Genomic DNA, 16,891 nt, shown 5'->3' with positions numbered 1-16,891 from the left:
AACATTGAGGCTTATTTGATGTACTTGTAAGGAAGTAAAAGCAATGCTAATTAAATAATAACATGATGCTTGCTTATCACTTCGCTTTCTTTAACACAATATAATTCTGCGTGCCAACAAGAACACTGATGCCATTTCATTTCTTTGAGTACTATGCATTGGCTCTAGGTTAGTTTTTTTAGCCAAATTATTAGAAATTTATTCTGTAAGTTTTGATTTTACGTTTTTTGATCACAATGAGTCAACAAAATTTTGAAACAACAATTAGAAAAATATTTTAAAAGGTAATTACACTCAACATACATAGTTCTAACAACGCATGTATAACACAATTGAAGTAAAATGTTGCAATCACCTACGACCAAGTGCATGCACCTATAGGCAATGACAACTAAGCTATGACTGAGATTATAAGATGCCATTAATTGTAGGAAATATCCTGATATCAGAGATGGATGGATGGATGGATGGATAGATAGGTAGATAGACAGATACATAGATAGATAGATAGACAGACAGACAGACAGACAGACAGACAGACAGACAGATAGATAGATAGATATAGAGATAGATAGATAGATAGATAGATAGATAGATAGATAGATAGATAGATAGAAAGATAGATAGATATAGATATATAGATATAGATACGGGGAGAAAAAGCAGGAACCATAAAATTCAACCAACTCCTATGTGCTTTATTGTTTATTGGTAAATTAAGGAATATAATAACATCTGGTATAGAGTTTCTGGGATAACTGAATAAAACCAACACACCAGACACACATGAGGTCCTCAATAAATATTAGCAGCTATATAATTTTTGCTGTTACTGTTATAAATCCTTAAACACTGAGTATCATAAGGAAATGCGGTAGCGTTCAGTGATTCGCAACTGGAAAAAGAGACAGGGATTGTGAAAAGTGGGGTACCTTTTCAAACTTCTATTCTCTGTTTTTTCGTACGGATTGTCCTTGAGGAAGAAGTGTGCCTCTTCCTCAGGCCCTCAACTCCACTGATGATCCTGCCCTGTCTTAGGAAACCACTGCCATAGGTAAGATCACACATTGTCTCAGGTGAGTTATAGATAGAAAAGAATTGAGCAATTTTTGCAATCAAGCAAACAAATTTTTTTTTTTTCTTTTTTAAAGACAGAGTCTCACTCCGTAGCCAGACTGGAGTACAATGGTGCAATCTCGGCTCACTGCAACCTCCACCTCTCGGTTTCAAGCAATTCTCCTGCCTCAGTGTCTTGAGTAGCTAGGACTACAGGCACACGCCACCACACCCAGCTAAGTTTTGTATTTTTAGTAGATACGGGGTTTCACCATGTTGTCCAGAATGGTCTCGATCTCTTAACCTGGTGATCTGCCTGCCTTGGCCTCCCAAAGTGCTGGGACTACAGTTGTGAGCCACTGGACCTGACCCCTATTTTTCAAATCTTGGGTTAGCTACTAACCAGCTGGGTGGCCTCAGGTAAATTTAAGCTCCCTGGGCCTCAGGGCCTCCATGTGTAAAATGATTTAGTGATACAACTTACTTAAGTGTGAGAATTAAATGAGATAAAGTATTAGAATGTTCTCCATGATGCTTGACACATAGTAGACACTAAATATATTTTCATTCTCTCCTTTAATTTGCCAAGAATCAGTGGTGATAATTTTTAGTAAACATGATTATTTGAAAGAGGAAGGCATCAGTTGAGGTGATAGAAAATAAAATAAAAGAAGCAGAGATGAAGGACGAAACTCATAGTCTTTACAAAAGGCTTTATTAAAAGGCAAAGGTTTGCTTATAAAATTAGTGATCAATGGTTTAAATAATACTCTTAAAAAGAAAAAGACTAACTTATCCACAAAACAAATGTAAATAGCAGGGGAACTCAATTTACTTTATGTAGGGAAAGATTAAATTGGTGAACGTTAGAGGAAGAAACTTTGAGCTCCAAAACCCATCAGGTTCTTCCCCACCCTCACTTGGGAAGCTTTGCCACTTGTTATTCCCTCTGTAAAGGGTTCTTCTCATGGCTGGTTCCTTGGGATCTTCCCTTCCTTCAAAGCATCCTTTTAGAGTGCTGTGTAAGCCTCTTACAGAATCCTGTTTATTTACCTCATCACTGTCGTTTATTTACTTGGTTAGCTGGTGAGTCAGAGAGCAGCATGATGTTGGGGCTAAGTGCATGGGCTGCAGCACCATCATGCCTGCTTTAAACCCTCGCTCTGCCACTTATTAGCCACTTATCTTTGGCAAGTTACTTGTGCTGTCTTCCTCACCTGTAATGGGAAAAACAATAGTTTCCACTTCATAGACTTCTTGTAGGAGTAAATGAATTAATATATGTAAAGCACCTACTAACTGACGTGTATGTGATGTCAATAACTGTGAGGTGCTATTGTTTTATTTTTATTCTCCTTTGTGTTTCAACACCTTGCTTAATTCCTGGCAAATAATTGGCACTCAATAAATGTATATTAAAGCAATGAAAGAATAAATAGTCTGAAGAATGTTCCTAAGGGGAGACCTCCAACAATAAGACAAGTTGCTTTTTGAGGGCATAAATCTCTCATAGTCAACAGAATTGCTCAAAGAACTCTTAGAAAGATTTTAGAATTCATTCTCCAATTGCACAGGAGATGTAACTAGTGACTCACTAAGTTCTTTTTTTTTTTTTTAATTTTTATTTTTGAGACAGAGTCTCGCTCTGTCGCCCAGCCTGGAGTACAGTGGCATGATCTCGGCTCACTGCAACCTCCGCCTCCCAGGTTCAAGCGATTCTCCTGCCTCTGCTTCCCAAGTAGCTAGGACTACAGGTGCGTGCCACCATGCCCAGCTAATTTTTTGTAGAAGATTCTGATACTGATCTAAGGTAGCTCTCACTTTCCCTCAGAGCGTTCTAATTTACTCAAAGACAAAATGAAGGTTTTTGACTGAATAATCTCTAAGCTCCATCCTCTCTAACATTCTAGGGTCCTATGCGTGAACTAGTCTAATCTGTTATTACAGGCATTACATTTTTTCCTGCAAAAATTTCCGTAAGAGAAATTGGCTCAAATAGCACCTGGCCCAGAGTTGTTCTACCTCAGGGGCAAGGAGCCCAAACCACTGTTGACTATGATGTAGTCACTGCCATTTGGTGACTGGAACATCAACAGTCCTTATTCCATGCCTCCTCTTTCCACTATTATATTCTGCTTCACTTTTCATCTTCCACAGGAATACAGCCTAGCCCTGTGCAGCTCCAAAGCAGAGGCATTCTACCCACACATCCATGCCGAAATCAGAGCCAGGAAAGCCCTACTAGGTCATGCAGACCACACCCCTTTTAGAGCAGGAAAGTCCTCTCCAATTGACATTTCAGCTCCTCTTCTGGCTCCAAAGTGTGGTCGTGCTTCAGTGGTTCCTGTGCATGGTTTGAATAACAGTTTATAAGCATTCTGGGATCCCTTGAAAATAAAGGTTCCATATAAAGTTATATTGCTATTTTGTTTATTATAAAAGTTTTTTTTTTCCTTTTTAATCTTCCTGGGATTAGTCACAAGGAAATTTCTCAAAGAGGAAATTGTATGAGCAAGCCTTTTGACCTGATTTTTATCAAAACTGATAGCCATCCAGAACCTGGTTCATTAATGCCCTGGTTGCCCCACTGTAAATGTCCAATAGAAAAATCAGCTTTTTAAACAATCAAAATATTATTTAAAGTACTATGTGTTAATTACTGCTAATCGATTTACTCACATTTCCCATGAGTTAAAGTATATATTTATTTATTGTCAATGTAAATTATGTTTATTTTTAATCACATAACAATGCTTCATTGCCTTTGGATATGAAGACCTATAACTGTCAGTTTGCTAAATGTTCAACATTTTAAAAATGTTTACTTGTTTCATTGTGCTGAACAATACATATCCAAGTCAACATTACTCTAGGTGACAAGAAACCCAACTGATTAACACAAATGTCAAACATGACTGGGGATTCAACCCAAATCCTTGGCCACCATCCAGCCATTCCTCTGGCTCAAGGACAACTTCATTATTTCTTTGTTAGGGAACATGGGAGTGAGAAACAAACGTCCTAGATGATCATCACCAGTAGCTTCTTGCATGCTACTTATGGCTTTCTTCTTGTAAAAAGCTTGAGGCAAATAGCCTGAGATAATACTGATTTTTACCACACACACAAACAAAATTAGCAACATCACACCTGTTTTACAGAGTTGAAACCCTGATTGTGGCCACTGGTCATTGTTACTCAAGTCATAGAGATAGAATCAGGGAAGAGCCAAAATCTGTCTACTAAGTTCCAACTCACAATCATATTCACAAGACCACATTTTCTTAATGCTGGCAACTGGAACAGAAAAGCACCCCACAAAATGTAAAGTGTTATTCAAAGGTATACCAGAAGTGGGGGGGCGGGCACAGGGGCTCACGCCTGTAATCCCAGCTACTTGGGAGGCTGACGCACGAGAATCACTTGAATCCGGGAGGCAGAGGTTGCAATGAGCCAGGATCACGCCACTGCACTCCAGCCTGGGTGACAGAGCAGGACTCTGTCTGAAAAAAAAGAAGAAGAAGAAGTGGATTTGTTGGTTTTCTCCATCTGCTCCTCTATTTAAAAGGGATGATTGCAAGGAGTGGTGCTAAACTCAATATGTGCTTAAGAAATTGCTATCATTTTAGATAATTCAATAGGTTACACATTTATCAGTGACATTTCATAAGCTAAATATAATTTTATGATTTTAAAAAGGCTGCTGTTCACATTAGAAAGCTCTGGGTAACTCTTGCCTATACTGACATAGGACTAACAATGCACAGGAACCCAACTGTGGCCCATAGTCGGGAATAAACTGCAACTTCTAAAACTTTCCAATGAAACAGGGCCCGGAAAGGAATAGAGACAGATATGCACTACTCAGAAATGTGTAATTTCAAGTTTTTAACAAAACTAGAACAAATGATTTCTAGAAAGGGGCTCAAGGGATAAATAGTTATTGAAGAGAACATTGACAACACAATTTTTTGATCAAACTTGAAGAACATAGACTGGGTACAAACCAGCGGAAAGTATTTTAAGGTTATTTTGGATAAGAGGCCAAGTGACTAACACAAAGAAAACAATAGGCTCAGCATTTCTAAAGATGTAATAGTAAATACGTCAACTCATGCGGAAAAATGTCAAAATTTTCCTACTAGGAAGCATTCCTCCTAGGAATGCAGTCACTGAAGGCAATATAAAGACACCAACATTTATGCCATATTTACCAGAGTATGAATTATCTATTTATCTATTTCTCCATTTAACACATCTGCCCAATTAAACCTAGCTATCACCTCAAAGTGGGACTATTTAGAACATTTGAATTTTAGAGACTAGGGGCAAGCCAACATGTCTCATTTCAAGTTCAGTTTGAGTGATGAGGACCACAGGAAGGCTGCTTGGGTCACTGCAGTGGGAATTTGGAGGCCTCACACTGGCTCAGCAGGGAGAGTCTGTGGTCTGTGATTGCTGCCTGTCATGACCAGGGTAGAGGGAGGGAGAGGGGTATAAGCCCAACTGCCAGTCACTTGATTTTCTGATTCAGTCCATCTTTCTCAGTCTACAGTTGAGGAATTGAGACATAGGGAGCTTACTCTTAGAAATAAAGAGAGAGAGGACTTGGCTGAAGAGTAGACAGACGCAAAGTTGCTTTTTTTGTAGAATGCGGGTATCTTGATACTCAGTTCCCTGCATTTTCTTTCCCCCATTGCTCTCCAAATACTAATTATTTTAAATTTTACAAAATAAAACTAACTGTGTAACTAATGAATGTAATGAAAACACAGTTCACTTTGACAATAATATGGTCCTAGATGGAATGAATCAATTCATTCTACCAAAACCCTCTTAGTGTTTAAACATATTCATAAATCGATGCAAGCTTCTAATATCTACCTTTCTGGAAAAAAAAAAATTTCTTAAAACTTAATTTATCTCTGTAGGACATTTACTTCTGCAAGTATACTCTTTTTCGTAGGCCCCCTTCCTTAGGCTTCTCTCTTTCTGTTTAGAGAGTTTATAAATCTAACTGACTTAATCCCATTCAGTGTAATACTAAAACTAGTAATGAAGTGTAGAGGAACCATTAATATACCGACTTCCCCTAAAACTGCACAACAAAATGCCCTTGAGTAATCTCAAATCACTAGCCACATTCCCTTGAAGCTTACAAGAAGAAGTATGGAATATCCATTGGCCCAGCATTTACCTTCTATAACCACACCCAATATAGAATTACTTTTTAGAAATCCAAATGACATATTTCGGGTAACCAAGTAGTTGTTGCAATTGTAATCACTGGATATCTAGTATCTATACTAGATATCCAATATAAAATATCCCAGTCCTAATAGATGTTATTCTTTACCTATTATTTCCCCTTGTCACTTAACCCTTTTTCACCTTTTATTCAGATATATTTATTCTGAAACTTATTTGCAAGATAAGAAAGCAACTGCATCTACAAAAAGGTTTCTGATGAGGAAACACATGAGAACCATGACAATCATTACAACGGAAGTACCTCATGCATACTTGGATTCTTCCATCATATTTCCCAGAACTATTTATACTCTTCATTGGGAAATCAATGGCATGCCTCTATTATGTGAGTCTTTGTTGAAAATGTTTTAACACAGACTACCTTTTAAAAAATAGCATGGGGAAGGGCAGTCATGAGACATATTTTATGACTTTTATGGCTTTGCCTCTCCAGCTGCCCATTGAAGAGATATTTTGGCTCAGGTTTACCTATCATGGCAGCATGGGCCCATGGGGACCCATGGAAGACTGTAATGAGGGGTTCCATTAACCAGTTTCATTATTTCAGAAGGCCTAAGGGAATAGCACATTCACCAGTAATAAGGCTACTAAAGCTAGAATGTCAAATTACTTTGCTTTGGGGCAAAATCTTATCAATTTCCTATGAAAACTCTTATTACCTCATGCTGATCAGAGTCTCTGATTGGCAACTATGTATGTGTCTGATTAATAAAGTGTGAAATAAAAACAAATGAATTGTTTTGTTTGGACATTAATTTTTTTCAAAACATACAGTCCCAGACATAGAAGATAATTTCAGACAAGACTAATTTACACCAAGTGTTTAATGTCAATCTAATATCTTGAATAATAATGGTGATGATGACACAAAAGCTAAAACTTACATAGCACATTCTGAGTACCAGGCACTGTTCTAAGCATTATACAAACACTAATTTATCCAATCATCACAACAGCCATATTAGGGCCAATTCTAGGCCAAAGTAAGGTTATAAAATAATAACTGAGGACCCTGAGAGAGCGGGCAGTCCAATATTATGCTATTATGTCACAGTCATACGGAGTAACTGCTGAAGCAAGAATTTGAAAACCAGCACTAAAGCCTCTGAATCCAGTCTCTCAAGTCCCCCTTTCAGGAAATACTCTGATTAGGGTCTCACTTTTTATTATAACAAAGATAACAGCACATAGTGGCTTACTCAACTGTAAAACTAGGATTATCACTAGTTTCTTCAAGAGTTATTGATAAAATTAAATAAGTTAACTTTTGTAAACCTGTAGAACAACACCTGGCACAAGGTAAGTTCTGTTTGAACAATTATACTCTTCAAATGACAAAGCTTTTTTTCCTCCCCTTGAGTGCAAATCAAAGTCCTGAGGCCAACCCTGTCACCTGTGTTCAGAATCGGTAAAAAATTAATTTTGAAAATGACTTTGCTTTTGTCTAATTACCAATATGCAAGGAAATCCACTGGCTGCCTAAAAATAAACCATTAACTCATCATACTGGTAAAAGCTCAGCATGAACACTCCCTTTGCGAGCAGGAAGAGGGAGGTGAGGAGGATGACACCATGACATGTTGAGTTCAGAGGCATGAAACCAGGCACCTGAGCCCTGCTGGGGACACTTGCTGAGTTTTCCTTTCTTTTCTGCCTCTTCAGAAACACCCGTGTGAGAATGGTAATTTACCACTAAATCTGTGAGCATAGAAAGAAACTTTTAAACTGTAACACGCACATAAGATATGCATTCCTGGGACAAGCATATCATTGCATAATATAGCTCAGTTTTAATAAACCTCCATCCGTTGAAGCTCCATTGTGGAGGAGAGTAATTCCACGGCAGCTTTGAAGTATACTCCCTTAAAGAAAGTAAGAGAAAAGCCATTGTTTATTTTACTACTATTTAAGAGTTAATGAGAGATTTGCACCTGTACAGCTGTTGTGGACTGAAACTAGCTCATGGAGTGAATGTGTTTTCTGCTTGAGACAGTTGTAAATGCCTTGAGTAAAAACACTGAGGACTGCTAATGGATAGGTTTATTTTAAAGCATGCCATCTGCTATCAATCATAGAGAAGTATAGGAAGCAAGTTTGGCTGGGCTCCCTCCTTGCGAGCCTGATAAAGACAGGGCTCCAGGACTCGGGAACATTGAGTCCTCAAGAGAATAAAACATCAAACCTACTCAGCAGCTCCACTAACAATAATAAAAATGCCTCTGCCTAAAGGTGACATTCTGAATTTACGATTATTTGTGTCTATAAAGTGTATTCTTTGGCTCCTGACTCATTCTGACTGTCTCACTCCGAGAACAATACATTAAGCCTGCCTGGAGTAAATGGAAATCCTATCCTTTTATTAAACCAGCAGCCAGTACCTGAGACGATCTAATGCCCTCTAGAATCACAGGAAGCTTTTCAGTTCTGTTTTGTTTCTTTGTAAATATTTTTCATAAGAAACTTACAAACAACATCTATGTTAATGCACTAAAATATATAAGTGACGTAGGCAAGTATATGTTTCTTAAAAGACAAAATAAAATAAAATAAAAGATTAAAATGGAACTAATTCTTACTACTCTATCATGCTCCCATTACAATGCGGTTGGAAAATAACCTGTGAGAGATATGTTATGGTAAAATTTAGAACCCATTGCTCAGAATTGTTTGTGTTCTTTATGCTGTATGAACCAAGCATACTTTCAAGAGGACAAACGTTATTTTCCCGGAAATCTTCCAGCAATGGAATCATAACCAATATTGCTTTCAAAAATGGATCCCAAAGTGTTCCTTGAAAAATGCCGAGCCTGGCTTATTAAAAGTGCTGCCTGCTGAAATCCTCAGTGGACAAAATGAGTTGTGGTGGCCCTGGCACCTTCTACAGCTTATAATGTTAGATTCTGCTTCAAATCTGCAGCTTAATGTAAGTCTATTGCTAGCCTGGAATACGGAGTTGTGACTGTTTGGGGAAAACCCACCTGGCCAGCAAACTCATGAGCCTAATTAAAGTTAATAGAGAAATTAAAAGAGGACAACACTGCCTCAGTAGTGGTAAGAAGAAATGTATAAGGCAATAGAAATTCAGGGCAAGAACTTAGATTTTTACATTATGCATTTGTTAGAAATACTTCTTTTTTAAAGACATGAAAAAGAAATTGGTATTATTTGACTTGCCATATACACGATTTTTGTGCTAAAGAAAATTAATGTTTTAGGTTAAATCGTATGAAATTGGAAAATACTTAACCAATAAGCACACTTCAGATCTGCTGTGTATCAGAACTTTGCTAGGCTCTACGACAGCAGGAAAGTAAAAGGCATTATCTCTGCCCTTCATGGAGAAAAAGGTTTAACACATTCAATAGAATTTTAGAACATCATAGAGCCAATCTTAAGAGCTAAATTATTAGGTAGAGAGAATAAATGCTATAAGAGTTCAGAAAATAGGGAGAGCAACGAAGACTGCAATAGCGAGAAAGACTGGTTAGGAAGACTTTCATCGTTTCCTTAAAAGCAGAAAAAATACATAAAATAAATGCAGAAAATTTATAATAATTCAGACTTAAAAAGATATAAAAGAAATTTACCTATTGAAATTTCAGTGTACTTTCTAATGCAATATGGAATTAAATGTTGAGTCAAGTTATGAAACACACCTAGAGCAGAAGGAAGCACCAACAATGCTTTCATTCTTTGACAGAGGTTAAAAAATAATGTCCATACTGACAGAGCAGGAAATGTATTAATAAATGCATGAAGCAGGCAAGGGCAGAGGCAGAGTGTGGAAAATTAAAGGGCACCTGCTTCACCTAGAGGCAGCCTCTACCCAGCACGAGCAGGTTAGTGCCAAGAGAGGAAGAGAACCCAGTTTTGTCAGATCTCCAACTATCAAAGAAAGCTGGAAACCTGGCTTTTAAGTTATACTTACCAATTTTGTAAGGAAAAAAAATCAGGTCGAACTAAACACCTTACCACTGTGGGACAGATCCACCCATCCTCCTCCAGGCTTCTCAATAGTTAATGTCATAGGGAAACCTGGCTCTTTATTTCTAGGAACCTTAAAAACAAGTCTATAAATGCCATCATTCGCTCCAGTATTACATTTGGAGTCTTTCTGAATGGTGGCACCACCTAACTTTGCAGAAGGCCGATTCTGTGGGTTATTTTAGAAGAGCCAGTGGGTTTCTGAAAGCTTTGTATGAATGCTAAAGGTTAGTATGTTTCTTACACCAGATTTGAAATTCCTGACAAATAAGTCAGTGGAGCACTAATGAAAAAACTACTGTGATAGGGCCTGTGCTGCTCCGATTAGACATTAGTGGCTGCATCAAGAAGAGAAATACCTGAAGATTAGCACAGTAATTTGTTTCTCTAAACCTGAATCATTTAATCTCTTTTCTTAAGAAAGCAGTGGTCTATGGATATGGTAAAGAATTAAAATTGCATTTATAAAGTGATTTCCAAAAGACTTAAGTTTTTAATAAACAGATGGATCATTTAAATATAGTTAATAAATATTATTCAGAACTTATTACCTTAAATATTCTCTACTTAGAAATTGTAAATATTCACTGTCTCAATTGTGAGAAGGTTGGAATACCAGGTAATATTATGTAATGTTTTCATAGTTAATATTTGTAACATAAGACCTACATATTGTGAAATAGAAGAGTTTAAACCAAAATAATCTATTCTTGTAATTCAGGACATCTCAATTCCATCAATTTAAAGAATTATTTAAATATTGCAACCAATTTTAACTATTATAATTCTATACCACCAGGGAAGTGCTTCCAAACATCATGCATTTATTAATGCAGTCAACAAGTATTTACTGAATTCTTACAAGGTTCTGTACTTCGTGTAGGAAAAAAAAATACCTTACTAAAAGAACTTGTCTTACTGGATCGAAAATCATTTATTTTGGTTTATTTTCCTTGCATTTTTGATTAAGCAGTCTGTAATTCAACATCATCCATGTTAAAACTCACATGCATAAATAGCTACAGGTTCAAACACAGAAACTCCTGCTACATATCAAGGCTGGTCAGACATTGTCCGCATAAAGTGTAAGGCTACTGTCAATGTTGTGTTAATCTTTTTGAATTCAGAAGATTAAATGAACCACAATACAAGAGACAGTTGAGCATTTGGTGGGTAAATATGCCAACCAAATTATCAAAACTCAAGTCAAAATCAATGATTTAATGTAAACAAAGAACATTAAGAATTATATGCATTCAGTTTCTTGGAATGGGCTTGTGCTAGGACATGTTCTGACTTTATCATAAACCAGCTACAACTACAATAGACGAAATATCACCTCTCTGTGCTTCTTGTTTCTTTACTGTGAAAGTAGTGAGTGTGACTAGTTGGTCTCTAAACCTCTGCCCTGCCTAGGATTTCTTTTTTTTTTTTTTTTTTTGAGATGGAGTCTCACTCTGTAGCCCAAGCTGGAGTGCAGTGGCGTGATCTCGGCTCACTGCAAGCTCCGCCTCCCGGGTTCACGCCACTCTCCTGACTCAGCCTCCCGAGTAGCTGGGACTACAGGCGCCCACCACCACACCAGGCTAATTTTTTGTATTTTTAGTAGAGACGAGGTTTCACCATGTTAGCCAGGATGGTCTCGATCTCCTGACCTCGTGATCCAACCGCCTCAGCCTCCCAAAGTGCTGGGATTACAGGCGTGAGCCACCGTGCCTGGCCTGCCCTATCTAGGATTTCTTATTGGGGTTTAAACAATTTCTCTTCTGTGGTGGTTAGACCTATGAAAGAAAAATGTTTTATTAAATATATTTTAACATTAGATATGTTCATACTTTGAAATATTTATAGATTGGGTAAACATTTTTCTTTTATATGTCTAATAAATTGCATTTTCCTCATTACAAGAAAAAGTTTTCTCTATATAATATCTATCTATCTAGCCTATCTGTCATCTATCTATCTATCCGTCCATCCTACATGGAATGCCAATCTATAGAGAAAATCACTGCTACAACTTTAGTATATTTGCTGTTAGTGATTTACTCTATAGAAGAATACATATATATTTAAAGGAAGTTGTCACAAAACTGTGTTAGTTTCTTATTCTTTTTTCCCTTCACTCTACATTAGTTAAAACCTTATCCCCATATCATTGGATATTCTTTAAAAACACAACTGCAAAATCTTTAATTAGATGAACATGCTGTAGCTGATTAACTGTTCTCCTGCTGTTGGACATTTAAGTTGTTTTCACTTTTTCTCTGGCAACAAAAATCTTACCTAATAAATCTTAGTGTACACCTATGAACATGACCTTAAAATCAATTCCTAATATGACAATTTTAAAGCTCTTGACTTGTAGTACTACAATGCCATCCAGAAAGATTGTGTAAATTCACTCTGCCACCAGTGTAAAAGACTGCCTATTTCATATTAACACAGTGATGTGTATGACATCAATATAATAGTTGGCCCATCACAAGAGATTACATGTTACTCCCTAGGAAGCAATAGGGGAAGTAGTGTCACTGTAGTGTCTAGTTTTCTCTATTGCATTATTTGAGAATGCTTTAAAGCTTAAAACTAGGCACTCTGCACACCCCTTATGCACACCACACACACATACACACACATACAGCCCCATAGTCATACACATACAATGAACCTTCTGATGATGGCAAACAGACTCCCATCAACACACACACTCAAGGAAGGGAGGACTTTTCTGAGACCATATGGCTATAAGCCAGCTGTCAAGAGGCCATGGACAGCCAGAGTGAGTCTTCAGGGGATGCCTGGTTGAGAAAATAGTTTATAAGATGATAGAAGTGTTAATGTGGTGTAGATAGAAGAGATCTTTCCCTTTATCTCCTAGAGAAAGAAAACTGTTACCAGGAAATGAGGCATTTTCAAAAACCCAGTAACAACAACTAAAAGAAAAATTTGCTAATTTTGCCAGCTAGCACAAGGAACTCGGCCACCAGTCAAAAAGCTGTGTGTCCAACTCAGAGCTGGATTCACTTTAACAAAAATTTCCCTCTTCAGCCACCTAAGTGTCTGTTGCATTAGGCAAGAAGCCAAGGTGGGGTAGACACAGTCACTCACATGAAATGTCCGTTTCCATTTGGATCCCTGTGGCCCTTTCCCATGTCATGATGAAAAAATGCTTCCTCTGCTTGGGTGTTTTCAGGATAACTTGGTTTGAGGAGGAAGTCGGATCTGCTGCTCACAAGGCACCCATAGGAGGCAAAGCCACAGCTTTGCACGGTCAGAACCAGGCTGTCCCTGCCTTAAAAAAAAAAAAATTCCTCGCCCACTCGTACCCATGGTTTTGATGTTGAAAGAAACCTGTTGTGGTTTAAATGACTCGGTCAGTTCTTCTGGGATTTTCCGAAGTTTCCTATAAAAAGAAATCTGTGGGAAATAAATGATTGCATAATCACTAACATATGCCCGTTTTGCTAAACCTGTTATCTTTTTGGTGCTTTGAATTGCGTTGTCCTATCTAGTGAATTACTATATTTTAATAATTTTACCTTTTAAGTAATGATGCTGATTATAGTCATGTTTTTTTAAACCTTTGATCAGTATGTAGTTAAAGAAAAAAACAATACTACAAAAGGTAAGGCCATGATGTTTATGCAGCAAAATTAAAAGGAAAGTGTGATAAATGGTGGGGAAATAAGGCAATTACCCAGATACATGGCAGATGGAGGAAAAACTTGATTCTTCAATTACTTGTGTACCTTAAACAATATTATTTTTGGCCTGACTTGGCATAAATGCCTCCAATTTTTTCTTTGGTAGCGTGGATCTGGTTAATTAGCAACACTATTCATCCTTTTCTATCTATCATACACACAGAATTTCTCATTTTTTACTCAAAAAAATTAAAAATTATTGCTGGACCCAGAAAACCATCTTTAAAATTAGAGAAAAGCTGGAGACAAAGCTTAACGGCCAACATATCACACTGAAAGGGGCTGGTAAAAGAAATAAAATGGATGTTATTCATTATCTGAGGATGAAGATTACAGATGCCTGATCTTCAATTGATTAGATGACTTATAAATGAAGAATTCCAAAGGCTGCTATTCCTGGCAGCCACGAAGCAGAGCATCCACAGGTTTATTCCTTACTGGTAGTACCAAAGATCCTACCAAAAAAATGAGGATAAAAGCAAGCCATCTTAAAAAAAAAAAAAAAAAAAAAAAAAAAAAAAAAAAAAGGCGTTGACTATTACCATTTTTGCTGAAAGGTGGAAAAGCCCAATAAGCCCAATAAGGTACTGATGGTTGGCCAGAGGGGCACGTGTGAGCATCCAGTAAACTAAGCCTCTGCAGCAGGCTTCAGCAGAAGTGAGGCCCAGTAGCTCTCAACTCTAGCTGTACATTAGAATTACCTAGGGCACCTTCATCATACTCATGTCTCAGGTCTGTTCTACACCAAGTAAATAAGAATACAGACATTAGACCAAGGCACTGGTGTGTTTTAAAAGGTTTTAGGGTGATTCCAATGTAGAATCAAAGAAAACAATATGCATGCTCTTATGGAATCCAGGCCTTCTCTATATTAAACCACACTTTACTTGACTGTGGATACATTTTAAATGTACTACCATTACAATTAGCCTAGACTGTAAGAGACTTTATTTTGCTACTGTTCTATCACAGTACCTAACATGCTTGGAGTATAGTAAATGTTCACTGCATATTTACTGAATAAATACAGAAACAATTATAAAACAACATTTGTTTTAATAGTGAATGATTATTTTACACATGATGAGTACATTATGAGAGGAAATTCTTACCATAGGGCATTACTATTCAGAGAAAACGTTATGAAAATGCTGAATCTTTGCCTGGGCCTTGAAGGCACTATGAAATTTGGTTTATGAAGAGGAGAAGCTGCAGGAGCAGAAATTGAAAAGACTGGTGCTAAGCACTTTGCAGGATGAGAACTAAAACTACACTTAGAGAGTATCTATTATTGCCCCCTGAATTCAAGCCAGAATATCTGAACATGGGAAAATCTACACAATGTTAAGGGAATTCTAGAATATATTAAAAGATAGATGGGTTACGAAATAAAATTTGTGATCACATAGAAATAGAAAAGGATAGGTTATCTGTTACTACAGATAACAAGTAACATTTCACTAACTTCATTTTAAAGGAATGTTTCTAGTTTGGGAGATTAAGAAAAAGCAAAATAATAGTTCTTGATTCCCATCAGAAATTACACATCCTATCTTTATTGATAAGATAGAGATTGTAGGTTAAATTATGGGACAGTTAAGACGAGTCATATCTTAAAGGTTTCATATCTTATTTGTAGCATAGTAGTAATGTGCAGTCAAAATTGCCCTTGAAATTGTTTTTAATGTGTCCCAATAAGAACAATACAGGCAGTTTTTCCTCCAGCTATGAAACTAATCATTTTTTCTATGACTGAGCAATATATGAAGAAGTTTGGCTCATGTTTATGAGCTATATTGCATATCAAAAAAAATTTTAACTAAAATCACACTCAGCTTGACAAAATGATCAAACTAAGAACGATATAAAAATAGTAATTTCATGAGAACCAAATCACAAGTTAAGCATCAATTGAATAGAATGTAGGGAAGAATAGCCTCTATTATTTACAGTGTCCTCTCCTATTCTCTACCTCTCTCAATTCTCCTAGCTCCTATTTGCAGAGAATACATGATGTGATTCATGTAAGATAAATGTGTCTCCAATGAAATGCACCTAGAGCCATTTGATCAATGTGTATTAGAGAAGAAGCATACTTGATATGGTATTATGTGGGCTTCCGTTCTCTCATTTCTGCACAGAGTTTTTGTAAATGGCTTGGATTAAGAGATGCAGAAGGAAGCATATTTATTTTTCATAACATAAAGCTTAAAAGAGAGCTATTGCTTCAGAATATAGAGTTAATATACAAACATCTCGACAATCTAGAATTGTGGCTGCAAATGAAGATGACATTTAATAGAGTCAAGTAAAAAGTTGCAGAATTAGGTCTGAAATATTAGTTCATTCAGAGTGGCAAATACCTAAATAATTCTTTTATAAAAGACTACCTGTTGGATATGAATTAAAAGCAAGAGCTATAGTGGTGAGAACTCTATGTTAGAATAATAATAATAATCCATATGCTAATCAAAAACAACTTCACAGTAGGAAAATATTTTCACATTTTATTTTTAATGATACATTTAGAAAGATAGTGATCAGGAAGAAACAAAAGACAGGGATTAAAAAATTTGAATCCCCTTGTTTATTCACACACAAACACACACTATATATTTATATATAATATATATTTAAAACTCTTAAAATATTTTTAACAAAAGTAAAATCTTAACAAAATAAAATTTATCAGTGACTGTCTCAGTGGCATTTAGTAAAGTAAATGAATGAGTCTGAGGGCAATTTGGAGCCCCTTGAAAGGAGCTGAAGGCTAGTAGGCTTTAGAGTTGTTTCATATGATTTAGATGAAACAAAATAAAGAACTTTTTATTCTGAAGAAATGAAATAGTTCACTGGGAAGGATCATGGACTCATCT

The 16,891-nt window shown here is 36.7% G+C and overlaps 1 protein-coding gene across 9 annotated transcripts in view; it reads right to left on the bottom strand.

The window, feature by feature from the left end:
• Positions 1 to 16,891, bottom strand: part of LOC109025816 (uncharacterized) — a 514,558-nt gene that overhangs the window by 161,861 nt on the left and 335,806 nt on the right. For 6 of the 9 annotated variants that reach the window (XR_010129567.1, XR_010129572.1, XR_010129576.1 and 3 more), the window contains one exon: positions 3,470 to 4,559. The exons of the other annotated variants lie outside the window; for them this stretch is intronic. Coding sequence is in view for 2 of the 6 variants with exons in the window: in XM_055380150.1 (XP_055236125.1) it covers positions 4,274 to 4,559 (286 nt within the window). In the remaining 4 variants the exon portion in view is untranslated. Of the gene's footprint in view, positions 1 to 3,469; positions 4,560 to 16,891 lie in introns of those variants that run through there. 9 annotated transcript variants of the gene reach the window in all.

This window comes from Gorilla gorilla, chromosome 11 (assembly GCF_029281585.2).
Source record: "Gorilla gorilla gorilla isolate KB3781 chromosome 11, NHGRI_mGorGor1-v2.1_pri, whole genome shotgun sequence".
Taxonomy (NCBI): Eukaryota; Metazoa; Chordata; class Mammalia; order Primates; family Hominidae; genus Gorilla; species Gorilla gorilla.
This window is presented reverse-complemented; position numbering and strand designations above follow the sequence as displayed.